The 26,691-nt window shown below is 42.3% G+C and overlaps 1 protein-coding gene across 8 annotated transcripts in view; it reads right to left on the reverse strand.

The window, feature by feature from the left end:
- Positions 1–5,668: 5,668 nt before the first annotated feature.
- The window catches only part of myo9aa (myosin IXAa), a 110,609-nt gene continuing 89,586 nt past the window's right edge, over positions 5,669–26,691 (reverse strand). For 3 of the 8 annotated variants that reach the window (XM_084066274.1, XM_084066275.1, XM_084066270.1), the window contains 24 exons: positions 25,425–25,505; positions 24,830–24,940; positions 22,705–22,827; positions 21,541–21,690; positions 19,856–20,163; positions 17,553–19,337; positions 17,283–17,382; positions 16,761–16,976; positions 15,386–15,483; positions 15,072–15,202; positions 14,275–14,498; positions 13,841–13,957; positions 13,539–13,727; positions 13,029–13,079; positions 12,462–12,573; positions 11,768–11,829; positions 11,127–11,319; positions 10,862–10,990; positions 10,352–10,457; positions 10,118–10,249; positions 9,831–9,954; positions 7,918–8,114; positions 7,537–7,686; positions 5,669–7,368 (listed from right to left, as the gene is read on the reverse strand). In XM_084066274.1, coding sequence (XP_083922400.1) covers positions 6,891–7,368; positions 7,537–7,686; positions 7,918–8,114; positions 9,831–9,954; positions 10,118–10,249; positions 10,352–10,457; positions 10,862–10,990; positions 11,127–11,319; positions 11,768–11,829; positions 12,462–12,573; positions 13,029–13,079; positions 13,539–13,727; positions 13,841–13,957; positions 14,275–14,498; positions 15,072–15,202; positions 15,386–15,483; positions 16,761–16,976; positions 17,283–17,382; positions 17,553–19,337; positions 19,856–20,163; positions 21,541–21,690; positions 22,705–22,827; positions 24,830–24,940; positions 25,425–25,505 — 5,367 coding nt within the window. In that variant the 3' untranslated portion in view covers positions 5,669–6,890. Of the gene's footprint in view, positions 7,373–7,516; positions 7,687–7,917; positions 8,115–9,830; positions 9,955–10,117; positions 10,250–10,351; positions 10,458–10,861; positions 10,991–11,126; positions 11,320–11,767; positions 11,830–12,461; positions 12,574–13,028; positions 13,080–13,538; positions 13,728–13,840; positions 13,958–14,274; positions 14,499–15,071; positions 15,203–15,385; positions 15,484–16,760; positions 16,977–17,282; positions 17,383–17,552; positions 19,338–19,855; positions 20,164–21,540; positions 21,691–22,704; positions 22,828–24,829; positions 24,941–25,424; positions 25,506–26,691 lie in introns of all 8 variants that reach the window. The other 5 variants (XM_084066273.1, XM_084066272.1, XM_084066271.1 and 2 more) reach the window with 5 other exon arrangements.

Consider the following 26,691-nt stretch of genomic DNA (forward strand, 5'->3'; position numbering starts at 1 on the left):
ACCAAGACTGGAATAGCAAGACTGACGAGTCATGAGTAGCTGGAGACCAAGAGGGGAAGATCTGCCGCAGATCTGCCAAGGGAAGATCTTGGGGAGGGAGGAGGGGGCGGGGTTTAGGGAGGAGGGGGCGGGGCTCCGTGACTGTTCACTTTTTTCTTTTCAAAACTTTATTGAACACTGTTACAAATCAATGTTACTTTATGGATAAGTCTTGTTTATTATTTTACAATGAACGTGTTTTTCCAGTGGTAACCTATTTATATCATTGATATATTAAATAAGTTTGAAGAGGCTTAATGGTGATTATTTAGTGAATTATGGACAATTTGTTTGTTTTAACAGAACGTTAATAAAATGTTTTCGCGATAATATATTTGTGTCTCTATAATATTAATATGTGATATAATATATAATAATATATAAAGATGCCTGCCGCCCATGGCTATCCAAAAAATCTTCTAAGTACAAAGCACCACCAGGTCCCTGCGGAGGGGGGTCCCCTCACCCAGCCCCGTATCCAGGATCGGGGTGCCTTGGTCTGGGTAGAGAGGGACCCCCGAAGGGGGTCTCCTGGTTGTTTTTGAAAAATACCAAAAATTATTGAAAGTACAAAGTACCACCAGGTCCCTGCGGAGGGGGGTCTCCTCCACCCAGCCCCGTACCCAGGATCGGAGTGCCGTGGTCTGGGTAGAGAGACCCCCGCGAGGTCCTCTGGTTGTTTTTGAAAAATACCAAAAATATTCAAAGTACAAAGTACCACCAGGTCCCTGCGGAGGGGGGTCTCCTCCACCCAGCCCCGTACCCAGGATCGGAGTGCCTTGGTCTGGGTAGAGAGAGACCCCCGAAGGGGGTCCTCTGGTTGTTTTTGAAAAAGACCAAAAATTATTGAAAGTACAAAGTACCACCAGGTCCCTGCGGAGGGGGGTCTCCTCCACCCAGCCCCGTACCCAGGATCGGAGTGCCTTGGTCTGGGTAGAGAGAGACCCCCGAAGGGGGTCCTCTGGTTGTTTTTGAAAAAGACCAAAAATTATTGAAAGTACAAAGTACCACCAGGTCCCTGCGGAGGGGGGTCTCCTCCACCCAGCCCCGTACCCAGGATCGGAGTGCCTTGGTCTGGGTAGAGAGAGACCCCCGAAGGGGGTCCTCTGGTTGTTTTTGAAAAATACCAAAACTATTCAAAGTACAAAGTACCACCAGGTCCCTGCGGAGGGGGGTCTCCTCCACCCAGCCCCGTACCCAGGATCGGAGTGCCTTGGTCTGGGTAGAGAGAGACCCCCGAAGGGGGTCCTCTGGTTGTTTTTGAAAAATACCAAAAATATTCAAAGTACAAAGTACCACCAGGTCCCTGCGGAGGGGGGTCTCCTCCACCCAGCCCCGTACCCAGGATCGGAGTGCCGTGGTCTGGGTAGAGAGAGACCCCCGCGGGGTCCTCTGGTTGTTTTTGAAAAATACCAAAAATATTCAAAGTACAAAGTACCACCAGGTCCCTGCGGAGGGGGGTCTCCTCCACCCAGCCCCGTACCCAGGATCGGAGTGCCTTGGTCTGGGTAGAGAGAGACCCCCGAAGGGGGTCCTCTGGTTGTTTTTGAAAAATACCAAAACTATTCAAAGTACAAAGTACCACCAGGTCCCTGCAGAGGGGGGTCTCCTCCACCCAGCCCCGTACCCAGGATCGGAGTGCCTTGGTCTGGGTAGAGAGAGACCCCCGAAGGGGGTCCTCTGGTTGTTTTTGAAAAATACCAAAAATATTCAAAGTACAAAGTACCACCAGGTCCCTGCGGAGGGGGGTTTCCTCCACCCAGCCCCGTACCCAGGATCGGAGTGCCTCGGTCTGGGTAGAGAGGGACCGCCAAAGGGGGTCCCTGGTTCTTTTTGAAAAATTCAAAAAATCTTTTGAAAAGGCCCCTTTGGCGGTCCCTCTCTACCCAGACCAAGGCACCCCGATCCTGGGTACGTGGTTGGGTGGAACGGACCCCCCTCCGCAGAGACCTGGTGGTACTTTGTACTTAGAAGATTTTTTGTATTTTTCAAAAACAACCAGAGGACCCCCTTCGGGGGTCCCTCTCTACCCAGACCAAGGCACTCCGATCCTGGGTACGGGGCTGGGTGAAGGAGACCCCCCTCCCCAGGGACCTGGTGGTACTTTGTACTTTGAATATTTTTGGTATTTTTCAAAAACAACCAGGAGACCCCCTTCGGGGGTCCCTCTCTACCCAGACCAAGGCACCCCGATCCTGGATACGGGGCTGGGTGGAGGGGACCCCCCTCCGCAGGGACCTGGTGGTGCTTTGTACTTAGAAGATTTTTTGGATAGCCATGGGCGGCAGGCATCTTTATATATTATTATATATTATATCACATATTAATATTATAGAGACACAAATATATTATCGCGAAAACATTTTATTAACGTTCTGTTAAAACAAACAAATTGTCCATAATTCACTAAATAATCACCATTAAGCCTCTTCAAACTTATTAAGTTTGAAGAGGCTTAATGGTGATTATAAGTTATTTAATAAAACGTTCTGTTAAAACAAACAAATTGTCCATAATTCACTAAATAATCACCATTAAGCCTCTTCAAACTTATTTAATATATCAATGATATAAATAGGTTACCACTGGAAAAACACGTTCATTGTAAAATAATAAACAAGACTTATCCATAAAGTAACATTGATTTGTAACAGTGTTCAATAAAGTTTTGAAAAGAAAAAAGTGAACAGTCACGGAGCCCCGCCCCCTCCTCCCTAAACCCCGCCCATTTGTGACGTCACTAGCAAAGATCTTCCCCTGGCAGATCTGCGCGCAGATCTTCCCCTCCCGGTCTCCAGCTACCCATACTTGGGACTGACACTCACCGTCTCCGGTTTACTTCCCGTGTCTGCGTGAAGTGGGCGGCCACCTTTTTGGGAGACCGGAAGCAGGTTGAAGTATTATTTCCAATGGATGAGTGAACGTGAACACAGCTTCTGAACCATTCTTTAGCTCCACCATGGTCATTGAACTAAATATTGGACCTGATCTTCACAAGCCACACAATATTCCCAAGATGTTAATACTGAAATAGCTTTTTTTCAGAGAGACAAATCAGGAGAAAAACAATTTTATTATCCATCTTTCTCTGTCCCAGCAACAATCTCGCGGGATCTAGCACCAGTAAACATAGGTTGCCTCTGGATGGTCCATCTTCCTAAATTAACCGTCTTTGGGTACAAACACACTTGTCCGTTTTTGTCCGTTTGCAACCGTACGGACGGCCGGAAGTCCCATCCACTCCCATGTTAAAAAAAAACGGATAAAACGGACACGATCCGGTCCGGAAAAAGCACATCCGGTTTCCGCAACACATTTGTATACATAACAAAATTGCCGGATCCGGAACAAGAGCTTCCGTTTCGTAGCGACCCGTTTTCCGCCAGCAAACGGACAAGTGTGTTTGTACCCTTTGGGTACAAACAGACATGTCCGTTCGCGACGGAACGAACGGCCGGAAGTCCCATCCACTCCCATGTTAAAAAAAAAACGGGGGCGTGTACCCGTTTTTTTTTTTAACATGGGAGTGGATGGGACTTCCGGCCGTTCGTTCCGTCGCGAACGGACATGTCTGTTTGTACCCTTTGTTGACAAGAGCTGCTACTCAGTGTTGCCATATCTGCTTATTATAAGCTACGTTGGGCTTGTTTTTCTGTAAAGTCGCTTGTAAATATTGGTTCGTTGCGGCCCGGGCTTGTAAGTTGTTTCTTAAGTTAAGTGTAGTTGCTTATTTTGGCCTTGCTTCCTAATGGTGTTTAAACCAGTGGGTCCCAAACATTTTCATGGCAAGGACCCCCAAATTAACATGTATTTGTTGTTTGTCCCCGGACACCCCTCGGCTCGGCGCCTCCCATTTAAAAGTATTTTGTGACCCCTGTACCCGTTATATTATACCTCTATGCCCTGTACCAGATCAGATCTGTCATCCATGTTGATAAAATGTTTAAAAATATATATATAAATATACAATTCAAAATGTTTCCAAGATCTATCTTTTTTAAATAGCAGATCTTCAAGCTCATGCGACGCGTTGTAAGATTGTAGATCGGCTATTTTCAAATATCCGACTCTTCTTCTTGGGTTGTTTTCATAGACCTGGTTGCTCATTTCTCTCACAAAATCTGGCAACGTTGCTGCTTCTGTATGCGCATGCGTGGCTGAATAGGTGGACGCTGGGTGGGCTGCGTCATTGGGGGGCGGGGTTGTGTCTCAAGTCATTTATAAACAATTAGCTTTATTTATAGAAATAAAGGTCTAATTGTTTCAATGGCGGGGCGTTCTCGTGACCACTTAAATCTCATTTAAACATTCCCTACTTAATATTTGTACAAAGTGTACTGTTTTGTGGTTTTAAACCACTTTAAACCCTGGAGGAGTCCCCATTTTGTGCATGTCATACATGTCAGGCATAAGACATCACTCCCAAAAGCAAATACAAAGTATTTTCACTATTTACAAAATATGGCTAGTGGTTAATCTATGGCTGCGACCACAGCGGTTATTATGACCTGATCAAGAATGATTTCCTTGTAGTATAAATGTGTTTATGAACATCTATTTCAACAGTTATATAATTCTATTCAATGATAAAGGACATCTGTAAAATTTTGTGACTATTGTTACTATGCTATTTTGTCCAAAAGGTTAAAAAATATATATATTTGAAAATGGTCTTATGTAAAGTATACATGATGTGAACATGTATGGTACATCATTATCAGACTTAATTTTATCCTTCAACTTCTTGTTTATGACCCAAAATTACTGGATATACAGGTTTTGTAGCAATTGTAGAAATATTAGACCATAATTATCGAATGTTTAAGCATGTTCTAATCATGTAGGTAGGCTATAATATACTTAAAAACATTTTCCAAATATTTTAATTTAACACTATGGTGCCCACCTATACTGTTACCATTTAAAATGGATATCGGATTTTATTTTAGGAGAATAATATTGTAAACAACAACAAGAAGCTAAACATACCACATAGTAGTAGAAACAATACAAGATCGGCATTCGATGTTATTCTGTCTGGCAGCCTTGCCCTTGTCAGTTCAATTCTCAAAATATGTTTCATGAAATAAAACGGAGGAATGAGAAAACAGAGGGATACAGAGATGCATAATAATTTGAAATGATGCATTGCATGTTATTCATTACGCAACAAACATATCTTCATCACATGGTTGCTTTGGTTGGTGAGGTGCGGCTGTGTGTGTAGGGGCCTATACCTGGTCAATGAAAGCCTTGAGATAATAAATATTCATATTAAGCCTAGATCAGTATTCCTACTATGATGAACTAATCTTGAATGGATGTTAATGGATCGTTTATGATACAAACTAATCATGGATGGATGTTAATGGGCATTTGCTAACTTTGACATTCTCATTTTCTTTACTTCAGCATATGTAATCTTGACTAGTTTCTATATCAGAGCCACTGAAGAAGCCTAAACCTTATCCCCATGCCACTGTTGAAATAAACTAGGGCGTTGCTGAAAATGAGCACAAGTTTGTGCTTGGCTACTACCCTGGGTAAATAAAGAAAAGGAAATAAACTCCAACAACACTGTGAATGTCACCCGATAACTAATGAATATTCAAAAAAGACAAAAGACAAGTTCAATTTCTTGTTGGTTGCTATTGAGCAAACACTGAAAGACGAGTGGGGTAACAAGTTTCAAGGAAAGAATGGCATATTTGTTCACTATACTGTACATACTGTATATTGTCCTGTACATTGCAATTGTTGTATGGCTGTTAAGCAGTGAATGCAGTGATTTTATACACATCCAACATTTACAGAGCTGGGATCTCCTTGGCTGGAATACACACCAGCTAGCTTGGTCCCTTTGATGGCAATATTTCCCTCATAGGAGGGGAAAAAAGCAGCACAAACTTAAAACACATGAAGTGGTTTTTCTCTCTCACACACACACACACACACACGCATGCACGCACACACTCACGCGTGCGCGCACACACACACACACACACACACAGCAAACTCAGCCATTGCCCAATCCCATACATATCTTTCCTAGATACTCAAGCAAAAGATAAATATTTTACTTTTAACTACCCAGCAGTTACTGGTGTTCCGGCTTTGTACAGTATTTATACCTGTATAATATCGTTATATAGAATTATACTTTGAAATTAAAATGTATTAAATAGGCTGGGGGGGGTAAATCTCTAATAATAGAGCAACCACTGCTTAAATTGATTGTTATTGAACTGTAAACTTTTAAAGCAGCTAATGATTGTGAGCTCTTCATAAGTTCACAGAGACTGCATCATCAATGACTCTGTATCACGATATTCACTTTAGTACACGACTTCAGCTTTCAGCTCCGGAACATTTCCTGATGCCGAGTGGTCTTCCACATATTCCAGCGTTCCCTTTTCTCTGTGCGTCTGCTGCTCAATAGGATCCTCCTTGGCTCTTGAGTTGCACAGGCACTGTGAGAGCATGGGTGGCTTTTAAGACTCAACTTCCACTTACGTCGCATGACAAAAATATGTTTCAAATGAAAAGAAAAAAGTTTTGACGCATCAACATCATTTCTTGTCGTACGATGAAGTATAAATTAAAGCCTAAGGCCACAAGGAGTGAGCCCTCTTCCACTGGTTTCAGACTCGTCTCTCTGCCAAACCCCCTCTCCTGTCTTTGAAGTCAAAACACTGTACATGGCACTTGGGGACAATTTCCTGTAGACATAGAAAGGCTAAGCAGGAGTACTCTGAGGAGAGGAGATTGGCAGCTGTGCTGTATCTCCTGGGGAGAACATGGCCATCTGCCAGGGAGTTGGACAGGGAGTGCTTTGGTGTTGTCGGCTAACTTCATACCATGAATTCATTGCTGCCATACAAAACCAACTGCTGCGGTAAATCTGATGCATCCCTGCTGTGGCCGCCACCTTCACTGGGTTGCCTTGAGGCCGAATGCTTTGACCCCTTCAGTTTCTGTTTGCCCTTCTGCGGGTTGAAGGTTCCTCGGCTAGTAAACTGGGGCCCTTCCTCATACGGCCCTTCCTGCTCTGGCGTAGGGCTATAGTCTTGGCTGTCGTAGCGAGGGGACTGGGACAGGTGTAGTGCCTGGGCTTGGGCGGAACCGGAGCCCGATGAGGGAGACTTGGAACGGAAGCGGAAGCGGCGAGTGGTGGCAGAGGAGGAAGAGGAAGAGGGGTGGAAATGGGATGAGGAGGAGAAGGAGGAGATGGTGGAGCAGGAGTCAACGGAGTCTAGGGAATCTGGCTGCCGTCGGAGAGGACGACGTCGTCGCGGGCTCTTGGGCCAGGCAGCAGCTAGAGTGGGGCCTCTCTCTGCAGGGGGAATTCAATGCATATGTTATGTTAACATGACAGTTTGCATTTGTTGCTTTGTTTCTAGTAATTCTTCTTTCTATTGTCCAACCAGAATGGCATTATACAAAAAGAAGGAACATTTAAACTTGTTCAGTAAACTACCATATATACTCCTGTGTTACGACGCACCAGAGAAGTCGGACGTAGCTCCCTCAGAGTCCACGTTGAGGTTCTCAGAGCTGTCAGCCGTACCAATGGATGCCTCTGACTCCAGGGTCTCATCATCTGATGCTCGTGGCTCCAGAGTCAGCATCTCAAAAGTCAATTCCTCCCTGTAGAAGCAGACAGCCAGGTCAAACAGTGTGCCAAATACACATCCTTACATAACGTATCATTAGCAAACACCTTATGCTCATCCAAATAGGAAACATTATCATAAACATGCGGAATTGTCCATTTTCAACACAAGAATCCTCTGTACATCCTTAAAATAATGTATTGTACTTAACAATAAATGCTACATTTTCCACATTAATAACCTTAAACATAGTGACAGAGCATACTTCTCTTTCTGCAGGCTTTCAATTTGCTCCGTCAATACTCTCTCCTCCTCCTGCTGAAGCTCTGATACTTCAGACTCCAACCCTCCACCCTCATCCACACCACTCTCCTCCATCACAGTGTCGGTCACCGATGGCAGCCGGGGACTAACTGGAGGCGATGGTGTGTGATAGCTAAGTCTCTGTGCATGACCCTTGCCCTGGGAAATTGGGAAACGTTTGTATGAACATGTATGAGGTTGATATAGTTCTTCTGACACATGTAATATTCACATACAAGTTGCATAAAAGAAAACTCAAATTTAAGAAAAACAGTGCTATAACACACCAATCAATCCTTGATGATAGTTAACACAATAATTCACTTTACCTTTTTAGTTGTATTTGGCTGCATATTTAAAAAGTGGAAAGCATAGAAAATAGAAATCATTGCAATGCAAGTTTGTCTTTGTCTTGAAGACACACAAGGGAACTTAGTGTAGTATACCATGTTAGTTAACTGTTGCAAAGCTTTGCCCAGGATATTGACAAATATAATGTGTATGTGGGTATCCCATGTTCTTAAAGATGAGCTACTGTAGCACTATGCACTAAAATGTGGAAGCATTACCAAAAGCCATTTAAGATCTCGACTCCCTACCCAAACTCAAAACTAACCTAGTGTAAAAGAATGGCTGACCCCAAAATACAATTGGGCTCCAGTAGAATACCCAAGTAGAATACCAAAGTAATGCCTTGGTAGTAGCATCCTCTGTCCCCCGCCCCACCTTTTTCTGTAAATATACCTTTTGCTGCTACTGGAGCCGACATATATTGTATCAAATGTTATGTATTGTATTGCATTGAATTGTACGTCTTACTGATGAATTGAGTACAAGCCCCTGGGGCTTTTTGTGTTATCCTTTTAGCATAACCTTTGACTGTACCGATACCAATCTTGTTAATAAAGTACTAAATCAATCAATCAAAGCAGCAACAAATCAGATGGTAGACATTTCATGGGCCACAGAAAAAAGTGGATAGTCCTATGGTCCCCAAAGAGAGATGACAGTATATTGCAATCAAATTTTAATACCTTCAAATATGCATCCTTTACAGCATTATTCTAGGCACATGAACACACAAAAGGCATAAAACATTTTTTCAAGCCTTTTGTGTGTTTGTGTGCCTAGACACAATACAGTGGTATCCCCTCTTTTTTACTTAAGACATTTGATGGCGATATGTTTCCTCGATACATTTCTTCCAGCAAGATTTAATAAGAATCCACAGAATGTAAAGAGGAAAATAAAATCTCAATTTTCTAATTTGTATTTCAGGAATGAAGTGAGGCTGATGGAATATGCTGGCAGCATGTGGTATTTAAATTACGTTCCATACTCAACACAATTGCATGATTATATTATGCCAATGTCTTCAACTTACATCTATAAGAGACCGTTACAGAATACAGCTTGATAAGAGGGAAGATTTGGGTCGGAGGGGAGAGAAGAGGAGAGCGAGAGCACGAGAGCGAGCGAGCGAGAGCGAGAGAGAACGAGAGAGAGAGAGAGCGAGGTGTCATGACTCATGCAATGGGGTTGGAGGAGCCTGGCATACAAGTAGAAGGGAAAACAAGACAGAATGTGCTGTGATAATTGCCAACACAAGATGACTGCTGGATGGTTGGTTGGGGATGTAGCCAAGCACCATACCAGTGCCAACCTGCAAGCTATGCTCATGAATCTAATGGCTATTAGTACAGGTTTCTGGATAAAGGAAAATGACAGTTCAGGGTATGGGGGTTGGGAGAGGACTGGTGTATAAGAATCAGATAAGTAGGAAAGAATCTCAGACATAGATATCCGGAGCTTCCACAGTAGGATATGCTAAGAATGAACATGTTTGATAACATTAGAAATAGCTTTTGAAATTACCATTGATCTTCGAATGAGGGTCAGTCTGCACCTGGCCTTATTCTCAGCAAACTCCAGACTGCTGATGTCCTTTAATCTGGCTTTATATTTATTCATCTGTTCACCAATGATGAGCTCCACACACCTGTTGTATGAAAGCAAGAGAAAATGTGATACAGTTAATTGGTGACATGGGAAAATGAAGGTAAAATACAATTTTCTACATGACATTTAATGAGCCTTGCATCTGCCCACAGATAGTAATAATGTGGTTACAGTCAAGTGTGGCCCGAAATATGTATTCTTACGCTGTGGTTTTGCCAATGTCTTGGACACTCTGCAAAGGGTCGATGGTGTCAGGACAGCGCAGGATACAAGGGGCAAACACTATGGCCAAGGCATTAGCAGACATACGATTGGTATCCTCTTGAAAGGCAATTCTGGAAGCACAAAGATGTTATCAGAATAGTCTAACAGAAAAGAAATGAAACTGTCCCATGTTTAAATCCTACTACAAACTTCATGAAAATACATTTCAGTACCTGACTAGATGGAATATGAGGCGTTCCAGTGTGTTAAGATGAGTTCTGCTTAACTGGTCAATAACAGAGTACACTCCTCTGATCACTTCCTTTTTATCCTGCAAACCTGGAGAAGCATTACCACAAAAAGAAAAACAATTTCATATATGTTTTAGATTTGATTAGTTTCTCACTTTTTAAGGCACCTTGCTGTAAAAAGGGTGAGATACATTTGCACAACTCTCTGAAACTAGTATGTAGTTTCAGAGAGTTGTGCAAATTTATCTCATTAAAATGCAATTAAACGGCCCGGACGCCTGACAGCGCGCCATTGGTTGAGTCCCGATCCCGGCAACCTTTGCTGTGTGTCACTCCCCATCTCTCTCTCCCCATTTCCTGTCAGCCTACTGTCCTATCAATATAATAATAATAATAATAAAAGGCATAAAAGCCCAAAAATAAATCAAAAACAAAAAAAATAAAACGCAATTAAACAGCATGGGATGCCTCTTGATGTATGGAAGTGCTTACACATGGCACGTAGGAACTCTTCATACAACTCAAAAGTCATCAAAGGATTGGGGAGATCTCTCAGCCACTGCTTAAAGACACTAGCAATGACATGGATGTTGTAGTCGTCCAAGTTCATACTGTCCACATCTGTACAAAGAAATCAAACAAAAACAATGAAAGAGTATTCAAATTTAGTCTTTTTCTCCTTACTTTCACTACTCTGACAAGCTAGCCAACTTCACTGCAACTATAGCCGTTGGCAGTATTACTCGTACAAATTCACCTGTGTCAAGTCCCAGTTTGAGTTCTTTAATCTTATTGGTGGAGCCAGATTTCCGGTAGATTCCTTCAGTGTAAAGGCCATGCATCTCAATGTAGTTGATGAGCTTCTCGACCACTAGGGGCACCGCTCTCTCATCGTTGGTCAGACGAGATACTTCCACTCCAAATTGTCTCGATGAAAGCTCTGGATCAAACTGTAAGGAGGCACAAAACATTACAGTCATATTAACACAATGCCATATAATGCACGCACGCACGCACGCACGCACGCACGCACGCACGCACGCACACACACACACACACACACACACACACACACACACACACACACACACACACACACACACACACACACACACACACACACACACACACACACACACAGATGTACACACCCCCACCCGCAGACAAATATGTACGACATGCTAAAATTGTAATGATGAATTATTACAATCTAATGATCAACACATAGGCCGATTGATCAATGTAATGATCAATGAGCAATCACAAAATAAGAGATACATATTAGCGATTAAGAACCGCTCTGGCCAGTGAATAATAATAAAAAGGGTGACCGTTACAGTAGCATAATTGATGTCAGGAGATGTTATTGTAAATGGACACACAATATGGCTGACTCACCTTCTTACTGCATTTGGTAGTCATCTTCTGACAACACTTTCTGTGGCAGGCGTACCGGCACACTGGATAAACATACCGAGAGAAATCAGAGATGTCAGTCCCATTTTCAACAGAAAGACAGTGTCTCCTCATTATTGATCAAAACGTTCAGACAAGGCAAAACGCTGCTAGCTGTCTAAAGTTCTGGAAGACAAAAGCAACATTGGCTGGCATGAAGAAAACATCCTGTGTGAAGAAAGGACAGAGCCGCAGACCCCATGAGACCAGTTGAAAACAATCTGATTAGGGCTGAAGAGGGAGGGAGGGCGGGGCCCATTCTCAGAGGCCAGGGTGAACAGAGATCTGCTAGAGATGTGGCCTATGGTGTGATTATGAGTGTGGTGGACAAGTCTATGAAAAGGACTGTGCACGTGGATGTCAATGTGAAGAAGAGTGAGGGCTCTGTGGCGTGCGTGTGTGAGTGTTTGCATTTGTTGTCATTTACAGTGTAAATACTGTACAAGACTTCAACATAAATAAACAACAACTTTGGCTTAGAAGTTTAACATGTATCACATTTTCCTTTACCCTTACATTGAAACCAATATTATCTATGTTCACTTCGGAGCAGTGCTGGTGGTAGGTAGGCACGCACACACACACACACGTGTGCACACACAAGCAATCGTGCGCACACACAAGCAAACACACTTACATTTGCAGACACAGGCACGGTCCATCAACCAGATGAGTGAGTAACAGTATTCGCAGTATGTGGGGATGCTGTACTGGGTGGACTTGAAGATGTGGCCATTATGCTCTTCCACCTACAAAGCACAGTAGATTAGGAGTTAAGGCTAATACATTGCACAATGATGTCACTTAACAAAAATAACACTTTTAAAAATGTTGTTGGTGTGAAAATCAGTATTGCCATTCACATTTGCAAGTAGATTAGGCTTAAGTAGAAGTTTTGTTTTAATTTATGTACTGAATCCTGAACCAACAGGACAACAAGAGGACTAAACAAACAGTTATCCTAGGCAGCTCTCTGAATGATCAACAGTATGTTTAGAAGGGGATCACTTGGATATTTCCTTGAAGTGTACATCCTTTTATAAGTTCGAGTCACTGGTCTATTTTGGTTCTCATCTTTTCAACAAGAGAGAGACGTGTGGAGGACTCACTGCCATAGAAAATACATTTCTTTATCCAAACTTAATGAGTACAGTACTAGCTAAACTTTTAGATGAGGACGTCAAAATAAATAACAAAGACTTACTATGTCAGCGTCCTTTTTCCTTCTCTTTTTGCGTTCTGGTTTAGCTACCGGCTGTGGATAAAAAAAATAGATTCAACAGTAAAACATGTATTGTGATTTCCATTAGGTAGGCTTTACAGTAGAATAGTTTTCCTCGTTATATTTTTAAAATCCTCATTATATCTTTAAAATCAGAATGTAATGTAATTAGTAAAACATTTGTAAATGCTTAATGCATCAAAAAAAGAAAACTTCATGTTACCTTAAAAATACTTGGATACATTCTAAATATTTTTAAGCTAACGTGAATTGACTGATTGATTGAAATTGTTATTTGGCAAAAAGAATGTAAAACATCACAATTACATTTATAATACTTTTGTCTAAAAGGTCCGTCCAAAAAAGTACTTGCGGACTTGTTTCATTTCTTTCATTTAATTTCTTAATTTATTTTTCTTTACAAAATTCAGCAGTATATATTTTTGCGATGCTGTGAGAACAGTACAGTACAGAGTTGTAGAAGTACTGTACCTTGCTGATCGTGCTGTCCATGGGCTTGTACTCCGTCATGAACTCATCCAGGAAGACCTTAAAGGTGTTGACCCACACCTTGACTGGTGACTCGCTCCAGTCCCTCTGTTCCTGACGCATGGTCTTCTCCAGGATGTGCTCAAAAAGTGCGTGAAGGTCCTTGTAACGGTTACTCTTCCCGTCATCCATCTGGGGAGGAAAATAAACGTGCACACCGAAAGAACATGGGAGTCAGGTGTCATATTATTGGAGGAATAGAGTAGAATGTGCGTGGAATTTTAAATATTTGGTCGGGAACGAACCGCCAGTGCTGTGGAATAGGAGTTGAAGATGTTGAGACGGAACTCCTTCAGTGCCTTCTTGAAGACAACATCCACCATGGTGTCCTTCTTACTGTCCTCTGTGTCCAGGTCATTGATCTAGATTGTGAGACAATACACTTATAAAACGTATGTACTGTATCAACAACTTGAAACCCTAAAATAGCAGGAATAAATGCATGATAATAGCCACCAGAGTCTCAAATTCAAGATTAAATTTATTTCCTGTTAAGTCTATCATTCTAATATATAGATTACAACTGGAAGTAACAGACATCACACACATGTGCATTCACATGTATGTGAACTATCCAGGAGGACGTAATTGTATCGTTACAAAACTGAGAGTGAGTGAGTGAGTGAGTGAGTGATGGGGAAAAAAGAGATGGGGAAAAAGTACAAGAGCATGAGTATACCTTCTTCATGAGGAAGTCGTTCATGCTCCTGTAGTCATTGGTACATGTGAGGATCTGCAGGGATTCGTTCTGCCAGTGTCCGGGCTCCAAAGCCACGCTGCTGATCTTGACACTGCGCCTCCGCTTGACCTTGGGAGAAGGTGCCTTGTTCTCCTTAGACTCCCTGGACCCTCGCTCCACCGTCAGGTCGGGGCTCCGCGGGGGTGACATGTATTCCTGACCTGCTGGGTGGGAGGGATATAGAGAAACAGTCAGTGACACATATCTGATGAATGTCAGGCATGTCCAGACAGTACACATATGGTCATAGCTGCGTGACCGCCACAGCCCGCTTTCAGCTTGAACATTATATAATAGATTACCTGGATATCATACTGTAATGCTGCGTTCACACGGGCAGCTCCAAAACTACAGGAAACCATTTATTTCCAATGGAAGCCAGTGACATGGAGATACAATTACATTACATTTCCACTCTCCTTCTCTCTTCACACAATTCTTGCTAATACTGCGGGAAAACAAATGATCCGTCAGCGACTTCCCAGTTCTTTTGAACCCAAGGGTATATATTTTCCTTTATATTTTTTTCGCTCGTCTGACACATGCTTGGTGTCAACGAGCATGTTGATCAACACTTAAACAGTGACTCTGCACCAGATATGGTGCCTCGCTTTGTATGGCTGAATCTTTTGTAGCTGCCAGTGTGAATGCAGAATAAAGGTTGTAGTTAGATAATTTGAGCAGATAATCCTTTTATTCCAGTCATGTAATCTACATGGTCGTAGCCGATTACCCACCCTCTCCAAGCAGAGGTCCAGCATCTCCATTGTCACCATCCAGGGAATCCCCTCCACAGATTAGCTTTTCCCTAGATGTCTTCTTCTCCCCATGTTTGGTTTTACCCCAGAAACGCATCTTACCACGAACCCTGTCAGAGTAAAAAACAAAAGCAGAGGAAGCATGCATGAAACATCGCATTAAGGCCTAGTATAAAGAAATATGCATATTTTTGGGGATTACCAACAACAACAGGGGAAATAATCTACCGTACTACCAAGAGCCAGGTTCTGGATCAAAGGGAACTATGAGTACCAGTTTTTGAGGAACAAACCTTCCATCTTGTGAGTTCTTGCGTAGCGTGTCGATTTTGCCCAAATCCCCAGAAGACATAGCTTTGTGCATCTTCTTCTGTTCCCCAGAGCTTGTAGGCTGAAACATCATTGAGTAGCACAGCATGACAAAACTGACTCAATGCAGTTAAATGTGACTTATTTTATGCCATGAGGACTTGAGCTTTCATCAAATCCAAACAAGAGCATCACAGAGCCTCAGACCTACCACTAGGTGGCAGCATCAGCTCATTGAACTAGGACTTTCACATTTATAAAAGTGCTAATGTGCCATTAAATTGTTTATATGAATGTTCAATATGGCATTGCAGGGTGACATCACTAGTAAAAGTATTTTTTTAGTACAAGATACCAAACTGTACAAAAAAAATAAAACAAAAAAAATATGGCACAAGTAACAATTTAAGTATATACTTTATATATTTCTAAGGAATAAAGAAATAAAGGTCAAGAAGTCAGGAAGAGTGTGTTAATGATTTCAAAGGTAAGGTCTCAGCTGATTAATGCTCTTTTATCCCGGATCCCAAGGCTTGACTGGTGGGCAGTGATACAGCAGCTTAGAGAATATAAACAACTGGCATGCAGCAGTACAACTAACATGCAGCAGTTGTGAATAAACAATTGTGAATAATGCAAGAATAAAGAGTAAGCTCAAATCTAGGCAACTCATGTGTGTGTGTGTGTGTGTGTGTGTGTGTGTGTGTGTGTGTGTGTGTGTGTGTGTGTGTGTGTGTGTGTGTGTGTGTGTGTGTGTGTGTGTGTGTGAGTGTGTGTGAGGGAGAGAGGGAGAGAGAGAGAGTGTAGATGTTAGCGCATCAACTAGATTAAAGGGTTAATGTTAGCCTAACTCAGGTTGGAACATCCGCTAGAAAAGGGTTAATTTTAGCCAAGTCAATGTTGGACGGAAAAGCACATTTCTGAGCACTTCTGAGAAAACTGCCTTGATAAATTAAGTAGCTTCTAATTAAGCTGACTGACTGAAAAAGAGCAATATTAAAACTAAAAATATATACAGTATATCAAAAAATATACTATACAATACAAAAAAAGTCTAATTCATACATTATGTCATTGACTTTTGACAGGTTTTAAATAATTCATAGAAGATTCATATTAGGTTTTATTTAGTGGTTTTGGTTTCCCTAAAATAGTGGCAGACATTCAAGCAGACATGTGCTTTTCCTTCTTATAGTATCATATAGAAAATATATTGTGTTAGAAAATAGGAAACACTGATCAAAGTATTGGTCAGTATAGCTCTAAATGGCCTCTGCTGAGGGGGTTAGCCATGTAAAAGAGAGGTCAAACTAAAGATCAATTAGAAGGCCACTGCTGGTATAGTTTTGGGCCTGTTACCATCTCAGAGTCACTGAAACAGGATTCTCCTATGCCTGCCTCGATGGAGTTCTGTTTGGGGAGGGGCAGTGTATAATGGCGGGGGCTCATGGGGGTGTCACCATCATAATCATCCTCGTCAGACTCGCGCCCCACTGAAACCACGGGGGCACGGGTGAGGAAGTCGGAGCGTGTCCGTGCCATTCGAGCTTTCTTTTTGTGGCCCACTCTCCCCACCTGGGGTTTATTGGAAGTGAACAACACATGTAAAATACTTGAAGCAAATACTTGAATGCCTTGAATCATTGCCTTCAATGACCTGCGGACCTGTACTTTAGTATGTTATTATTTACATGGCTCCTTTAGTGTCCATGCCAAACTACTGTACTGTAAGACTCTTTCTTACTCGGTCTTAAAGATGGGTAGCCATCCTGCACACTATCACTCACTCACTCATGCAACTACAAAAATGCACACCCACAAATTATTACTCGTATTATCTTTTCCCCAGATAGGTGTCTAATTACAGGAAAAACCACCCACCTCCCGTGGTTTTGGTCCCTTAGAAGACTTGATGACAGGTGAGGGCCCGTCTTTGTGGATAGTTATTGGCTTCTCCGGAGTAACAGCATCCTTGTCAAACCTAAAACAAAAATAAATAAAATAAAAGGAGAATAAAAACATAAACAATGGTAATGGTTATTAAAATGAACATGTGTCTGCAAATACAATAACTGAAAGCGTTTATGAATAATACCCTAAATTTAAAAAATGATGTTCAACAGATCAACACAATGGTTCCATTACACTCACTTGGTAAACGTCACCCTGTCTTTAGGAGAGAAGAAGATGTTCCCCTTGTCAGTCATATTAACTGTTGTGCCCTTATTAGTGGGTGTCTTCTTTGTGTAGACTTTCCCTCTGGTCCCTCCAACATCTCTAGACTCCAGGGTGAGTTTGGGTGCCCAGCCGTCAGCCACAGGCCTGCCCTCCTTGAGCTTCTCTTTGGGTGCCAGTGGAGGCAGGTTCCGGGGCTGAGATGCTCTACCCTGGATATCTACCCCTGTGGGAGGGAGCTTTGATGGTGCCATGGAGTCTGACCGAGTCCTGGTATGAGGCGCCAGTGCTGGTGTTCTTTCAATTAACAGTGAGCTGGGTCTAATTGGCCTGCTGGAGGTGGCAGTTCTAGAGACATCTTGCCCTGCAACGGTCCCACTCTGGCGGCTCTTTTGTATCCTATGCAAGGCCTCTTCCCTTTGTTTTTCAAACCTGTCTCTCTCATACTGAGCAAAGACATGGCGCTGCTTCTCCAGTACTTCCGTCTGTTGTCTTATCTGCTCCATCATCTCCCTCTCGTTTTGCTGGTGCTGATTGCGTTGCCTCTCCTGCTTCTCCTCGTTCAATCGCTCCAGCTTCTCCAGGACAGCCTGGTTGGCCACAGGGACAGGAGTCTGAGTAGTGGGGCTTGGCTGCCGAGGCGATGGGGTTAATTCCCCTGTCTGCGCTGCCTCATCTTTGAGCTCCACTGGAGGACGGACCATTCCACTGAGCTCTTCACTCAGCGGCGTTTCTTTCTGCATACTGATTACCACCACCACTGGTCGCCGTGACGACTCTCTCCTTTCTTTGAGAGGCTTGGTGATCGTGGTAGTGGATGTGGTGGTGGAGATGGCTGCCTCTAAAGGTTGTTGTGGCCCATCAGTAGGATGATTAGTGATGACCAAGCCACCCTCACTGGCAGGAACGTAGAAGGTAGGGAGGTAGTTCTCCAATTTGGGCGGAAGTGTTGGAGAGGGGGCTTCCAGGTCAATTTTGTCCTGGCTCTGACTGTCTTGAGGGGCAATGACATGAGAAACACCAACCCTGGGAGGCTCATCTGACTTAGGGCACATGGAGGAGAACACCTCTGTACACGGCTCCAGTTCTGGCGCCACTGAGACAACAAGAGGAGAGCCAGGCTCCTCATCGTCCAGCGTTTCCACCGTAGCCCTGGGTGCCTCCTCATCCATGCTGAGAAGTTCAAAACTGCCCTTGGAACTCTGGCTGTCCGGGGTGCCCTGGGGTGAACACAAGGGTGGGGTGGCAGGAGGCACGATCTCAGCAGACCAGCGTCTTTCATCAGAGGGGGAAGCACCACCACCGGTGGCTCGGACTTTCAGGAGCTCCAGGCTGAACTTGGCCTGCTCCAGTTCTCTCATCCGACGACTCTCCCTCTTAGCCCTAGTCGTTTTTTGGCTGGGCTCATCTAAAGCTCTGGTTCTCTCTCGCACCACAACGGTGGGTGTTGCGGTTGAACCTGGCAATTCAGGATGTGCTCTACATGAACTCTCTCCAGACCCGACCCCTACGCCTTCTTCTATTCCTGCTCCTTCCTGTTGTGGTTCCTGTACCATCCCCTTCTGGCCGCTGAGCGTCTGGAGGGTCTTTTCCCGTTCCTCGTATGAGCAGTCTTCCCATGTGCTCAGATCCAGGCCCATGATTCTGGCTTGTGAATGCTCCTCTTCTGGTGAAATACTGGCCTGTCCATTTTGCAGCTGAAGCTGCTGGTCCTGCTGTTCTCGCTTCTCTCTTGACCTCTGCTCTTTGAGTTCTGCAAAGCTATCAATCAAGGCAGCATGATGAAATGTCAATTTGTCATCCAACGGAAATGCTAAATTATACACAACAAAAGGTTTCTATAATAAATTAATACAACACACTGCCCCACCTGAGTGCACCGAAGTTGCAGCCGAATAAAATAATTCTGTCTCTCAGCAGTTCAGCTGATTACTCGTATTATCTGAGCTACTTTGTGTCTGGTTGCTTACGTAATAACATGATCTGATCAAAGGACTGGTCAGTTGGCACATTGTGAATAAAGGCTATTACTCTAATGAACTGTGTGCAAAAATGCTTAATCTGGTTTACAGCCAGTTTGCACAGAAAACATGTACACGTTGAATTACAATGGATGACATTTTACCAAGAAACACACATTTTCTATAGGGGCAGGTAAAATGAAATAAAAAGCCAAATGTTTAATAATGTAACTTAGATTAGATAATTATTACTGGTCTTACGACTAAAAGTAGGATGATGAATTAAGGGTGGGTGGGTGTTAATGTTCTATTGCTTACCTCTGCCTGGCTAGGTAGCATCGGCCCAGTGACTGCAGTTGTACCACGGTGCCATAGAGCCGCAAGTAGGCCTCTCTGGCTCGATGGCAGCGCCAAGCGGTCTGAATAACCAGAGCCGCCGTACAACGCTGATAAAGCCACAGCCTCCATGCTCTCTGGAGTACAAGGGCAGCTTCCCTCCACAAGTGGAACCTCTGCCGTGCTCTGTACCCTCGCCAGTATGTCTGGAGACACAACACTGCCCCCTCCTGGACATGAATGTCATAGTCCTCCTCTTCCTCTCTGGAGCGGTATGCACGCCACCATTGCTATGGGGAGAAAATTACAATGTAGCCTACAATGTTATAATTCTTTAAAGTGGCGACCTATGTTCACAATGTGCTATAGTAATTCCTACCAACAGCATAAAGATGATACCTTCTAATAACCTTGTTTTGAGAACTTATGACACATGACTTTCAGGTACAGTATGGTAAGAAATATTGACTTATTTGACAGAGCAGATACATGAAAACATGACGACAATAAGCATCAGACCTGTTCCTTCAGGAAAAACATTAGTCTACTATTATAAATGAAACGTACTCCAGATAAAACAAACACAACACTCCAATCAGTGTCTTTGGGGAAAATGTAGGTCATTAAAGGACAACTTTGTTTTTTTTTACAACCAAGGTTTATGTTTTAGCTTGTAATTAAAGTAAATAAAAGATGAGTGTTACATTTTTTAATTTACTGCTTTCTATAGTTTTAGCAATTTTCGCGATATTTTTTACAGTGGGCGGGGGCATTCGGGCAGGTGGCTAGATCTGTATTTTTTTACACAATAACCCGGCGATTTCTTTATTATTATTTACAGTAGCTCTTCTAGCCCCCAACAACTCACATATTTAGCCTAAATATGTGTATATAGGCTAAATATGTCTTTTTTACACAATAAAATGGCCATGGATGTGAGTTATTGGGGGCTAGAAGAGCTCCTGTAAATAATAATAAAGAAATCGCCGGGTTATTGTGTAAAAAAAAAACATATTTAGCCACCTGACCGAATGTCCCCGTCCACTGTAAAAAAAGATCGCAAAAATTGCTAAAACTATAGAAAGCAGTAAATGAAAAAAAAAAATCACAGAACGCTCACCTTTTATTTACTTTAATTACAAGCTAAAACATAAACCTTGGTTGTAAAAAAACAAAGTTGTCCTTTAAGAAATGTCTTAAAAGAACAATTTTAGAAATAAGAAAAACAAAACAAAAGATAAACAATCTCCAAATATAATAGATACAGTAATATTGGAAAAGCGTAAATAAATATTGCTCACACATTGAAACATTGAAAATGACTGAGACTATTACATGGGTACAGTTAAAAGGTTTTTACAACTTTTCATAATTCCTCTCGTAGTTTTAAAAGGCAGGAAAACAACATTGATCCGGACCATGGAATCTCACCTTTTAAAAATGTAGTTTAACCCATTAAGGCCTGAATAGCCAACACCCAAATTCCAAAATGACACAGATGCTTTCCCGGATTTATTGGGCTAGTACAGTAGATGACTAAATGCTACAGGGCATGACAGTGTGCAAGATACAAGAGCATTCGCCTCGTTTCCCTGAGTAAAACGTGATTATCCCACCAGACCCCGGTTCATAGAAGATCACTAGCAGTGAAAAGGACGGTACCGTACCTGGAGGCAGATGGCAGCTTCTCTCATCCTGACAAAGTGCTTCCTCTCCAGGCCGGCCCTGAAGCGGCGCTGCAGTGTGACGATGTGTCTCAGGACCTCCCCATGGAGTAAGGCCTGTAGCCGCTGGCGCTCTGCCTCCCGTAGAAACACCTGAGGGGAGGGGAATGGGGATGCAACGAAGTCAGCGGTGGGGTGGACAAAGCCTGATTTATACTCCATCGCATGGCGGTGCTGCTTGCCAAAAAGAACGGATCTGCAAGCTAACATCCGTTCTTTTTGGCAAGCGACACCCTTCTGTGATGCAGTATAAATGATGCTTTAGGCACGCATGCACGAATACAAAGAAGAAGGGGTCATCCATCTATACACTTACACGCACACACAACCACACACATTTAAGAAACTCTGGCCGGATGCACGGTCACAAGAATGTGAGGTACAGTATGGTCCACTAATTATATAGACAGCAGCCAAAAGGAATGCCCTCTTCTATCACTCATACTGTAGACATACACATACCAAAAAAGTGCAAGGTCTTTATTACATCCTGTCACTCAGAAAGAAGATGCGTATGGCTAATATAGAGATATTCACACATTTCTCCCAATATCTTTTTTTCCCTGTCACCATAATAGCTACTGGACATTATAGCTAGCTGGCTAGCTAAGCTAACAGTTAAGCAACAAAAAATGTTTTTTTATTTGGCATCCAGGAAAAGAGTGTAAGTACATGGGTTGGAATGTTCACCATCGTTATTGTTTGAAACCTAGCTTGAGAAATTGAAGGACTCTACTTACTATTCTAAGCTGGAATAATGAAAGACCAATCAATAATTTGATTGAATCAATTATGGTTATTGGACTTTTCAATTTGAGTGCCTCAGTATGCAGATTCTCTTCGCTCTGGTGTTTATAAACATTGTGATGAAAAGTGTTGAATGCCATGTTTTTACTTTCTATGATGGGCCTACCCTTTCATTTTATTTTTAGATTATGGCTGGCGTCTTTCATAACTGAGAATGCTTCCTTAAGACAATGACTGAGTTACGTACCTTAATATCAAAATTACATTAATAAGAGGAGGAAAAACAGGATGTTACGCCATTATTTGTTGATGTCCTTCAGGAAGAACAAAAGTGCTGAAATGAGAGGGCAATGTAAATACCATAGTTCTGCCAACTTGGAATCCATCAGGGGCAAGGACGTTCTTGCTCAGGTACAGTTGAATGCCTTCCTGGCTGGTACTGGTGCCTTCTGGGAGAAGAACACGGAAGTGATGTACAAAATCCTGTAAAGGAAAGAAAAGGGATTGTTTATGAGAAATATTAGATTGTGTACAGTACATGTACATCAATGTGTGCCAGAAAGTGTTTAGTACTGTGACACAAAACTTGTGTGAACTTCTATTCATAGTTAACTCTACTGGGGAAGAAAACAAAGAAAGAAAAAAGAAAAACGACATACACTTTAACTAAGCTGAATCTTCACATCTCAATTGTTCACTACAGTACAAACAAGTATTAGACATTAAACATTGTGGCCTTGACTTAGCAATTGAATATCACAAAGACCTATAGACTAAACTGGCATTTAACCAAGTTGAGTATCTAGGCGAATGCAATTTCAGGTAAGGTCCTTGCGGTCCAAATTTGCGGGGGTTCAGACATCATGGCATAAATATGCTGAACTCTCACTCTTAAAACTAAGGCCCATTGTCTGAATTCAATACACCCAGCAGTCTAGGCTGTAGGGGGTGGACAGGGAAACAGATGCTGTGTTTATACAATTACAAGCATGGGGAGTGTTTCTGAAACTCTGGGACAATGGAGAGGCTCTGTTCTGCAGACCTGACTTAAGACCCAGAAGAATATTGAGTGTGACACACGCTAAAGATATTTGTAATCAGTGCCCACTAGACCACTAATATGTTTGGAGGAAATTAAGAAATGGGGAGGAAGCCTGAAGCAAAAGTATATGTGCTATTTTTACACTCAATGTTCGACTTTGCAGATTAAAAGCCAGTGGGTTGATCTGACCTTTGCCAGGTCATTTTGAGGACACAGACATGGTTTTAGCATGACAGCTGATTTCACATGATCACAAAATGCAAATAAATAAAAGACAAACTGGAACCAAAACCTGTCCAATCCAGAACCTTGTGTGTCCAACAAGTCACTTTCGATGTGGTCTGCTTTATCATCCATGCAATATTTTTTCTCATACTGTCTTACACAACCAATGTGGTTATGATAGCTGCCACCTGAAATCACCCATATAATTGGAAATGGAAATGAATTCAACCTATATCAACATGTCCGGAACAAACTAATCCATCACTAGTTTCTTAACTGATGGAACCATGAGAGGAAAGAGTGAATCAGACTTGCATCAGCAGCCTGTTCTCCACACCCAACAGAAAGAAACACATTAATTTGGACTGCCAACACTGGAACTGGCTGTCCCGCTGCCGTTTCGTCTAATACAGTGTTTATTTCCCGGTTGAAGTGCTACTTCACAGTCCAACTTTTACTAATGTATGATGGAAAAAAGGACAGCAATGTACAGCAAATGGGTAAGAGACGTGAGCTATAAAGGCTGGGTGTGTAAGGATTTATACTTCATCAAATGACTGTTGCTCACCAAAAATAACTGACTTCCAACAGACAAATATGACAGGAGGTGTCAAATATTTCAGTTATTCTCAGCCAGAGACATGGTCATATAACAAAGTATAAATGAGCCTTTAGTGTGGTGATAGTGGTGATGATGATGATGATGATGATGATGGTGATGATGGTGATGCCCTAGTGCAGTGGTTCCCAAAAGGGGGGTCGAGACCACCAAATTATTGAAACCTATATATATATAAACCAACATAGGTGTATAGAGGGTATCTGCACATTTCTAAAGGAACTATTTAAGGACTTGTAATACCTTTTTAATACCAAATTGGCCAAATATTACGCAAGAAAGAGGCAAACATTTTGAAAATAGCCGATCTAAAATCGCCTCGCACAATTTCAAGTGCTTGTCGGGGTGGGGTCCCCCCAGTTCAAATATGATTATTTTGGGGGGTCACGGCCGGAAAGGTTTGGGAACCCTTGCCCTATTCAGTGCATATGTCCGTCCCCAAGTTAAGGCAAGGCAAGTTTATTTGTATAGCACATTTCAACATCAAGTCAATTCAATGTGCTTTACACAAAACATTAAGCAAAAAACACTGTATAAGTTAACACAGCTTTTGGCAAGCACATAGCTTATTCATGGTGGGTGTTGTGAGTGTGTGTTACCTTAAAGGTGTATTTGCAATTGTAGCCTGACTGTCGGATGCGTACAGTCTCCAGCATACCCGTGTAACGTAGCTGCCTCAGTACTAAGGCATCGTTAAATCGTAAAGGAAGCTAAGAGAGAAAGACATCGAGAAAGAGAGTGAGTAACAGCAGGTAAACAAACAACAACAAAAAAAGCGATGACTCCTGCTAAAGGCTGAATCAGTTTCAAATGTGAAGCCCCACCACCAAAAGGATAAAAGGAAAAAAAAAACAAAAAAAAAACAGAGGAGACATATTGGAATTGTCAGCTCTTGACGGGAATAATATTATAGACAGATTTGGTATTTTGGAGATGTAATAGGTTTGCTTATGTTGGTAATGTGGAATAAAACAGAGCTACATTTTTATTTCAAAACTTCCAAATAGCACATTTTCATCTACAAAAAGCTCTTAAGAATGTATGTGAATATAACTCAAATGTACATGTATACAAAAGAAAAATCCCGGATTGGCCCTTTAAAACAATACTATGTCAGGAGCAGAGTACAGGTAACACTTGAGTGTTAGGAATAACACTCAAAGTGCAGGCTCTCTGCAATGAACCATACTGTACCTTTTCAGCATTGGAGCGGATGCACTTGACAAAATAGGGCTCTGACTGGCCCAGAGTCTCCATCAGCTTATTGAGAGAGGCCTACAGAGTAAACCACAACAACAACATGTCAACCTACCATCAATCCATACAGTCATAAATAAAGCAAAGAATTTTAACATTGTTGCTCTATTACAGTATATGGTTTTGTTTTTGTAACAGGTCAGAGAGTGGAGGACTAGAGGTTTTGTTGTGTTTGTGAATAATTGTGAATGATTGTTGCTCTATCATTTAATACCACTGTTTGTTATATACACAAGATAGTGTAAGGGATCATAAAAGTTTGCACTTATACAAAACCACTTTCCGTTCTATAGAGGACCAGATTTTATGGATTGAGTTGGTTGAGTTAAACCACGTGCTTGATATACATGTCCATAAATAATATACCTGGTGCACGTGACACGCACAGCACAACTGAGTGTATTTACGGATGTGCGCAATTACACAGATGTATTACACTGTGTATGTGTGTAAGGTAAAACAAACCATGTGTGCAGCAGTTCCATGTACATTCGGCATGTGCATCTGTGTGAGTACATGCACACGTGTGGTAGCATGTGTGTGTGATATTTCAGCGGCAAGAGGAATTCAGGCTCCTCCCCCTCCTCTATGGGAGATTAAAGCAAGCAGCCACAGTACAGGATGTGGGAAGTGAAGTCATCCACACATTGGGGCCAGGGCTGCCAGCCAGAGGGGCCTCATGCTCCTAAACTACCACCCATTGGTGGGCCAAAGGCCTGTCAGGACTGCAAGAAGTTTAATTTTGTTTGTTTATTTGGTTGTTTTTGTTCTTCTGATCAGGAATGTTGTGTGCATCAGGTATTATCTATGTCAAATTCTCTGAAAATGTTTCTTGAAAGCTTGCCAATTTATTTCACTTTCTGGATATGCCTGTACTGTAGCTGACCCAAACATCACTGGTAAGGGGAAGAACTGTTTAAAAGAAAAAAAGTTTTGCAAGCACAATGCGTTTTCTCAAGCGGTTTTGAATATGCTTTAGATATCAGCCTTGGGTTCGGGCAACTTTTATTTTTGATAAGTAATGGGGTAACTGGTTCCACAAACGATGAATTGAAAGACACATTTTGTCTCCATCTCTTTTTACATGCTACTGTATATAAAGCTGCGTATCAGAGGAGAGTCTATACCGCAGGTCCAGTTCAGCCTAATCATGTTCAATCATGTAAATGAGTGTGTGTGTGTGTGTGTGTGTGTGTGTGTGTGT

The sequence above is a fragment of the Gymnoscopelus microlampas genome, assembly GCF_963454915.1.
Source record: "Gymnoscopelus microlampas genome assembly, chromosome: 1".
In the NCBI taxonomy this organism is placed as follows: Eukaryota; Metazoa; Chordata; class Actinopteri; order Myctophiformes; family Myctophidae; genus Gymnoscopelus; species Gymnoscopelus microlampas.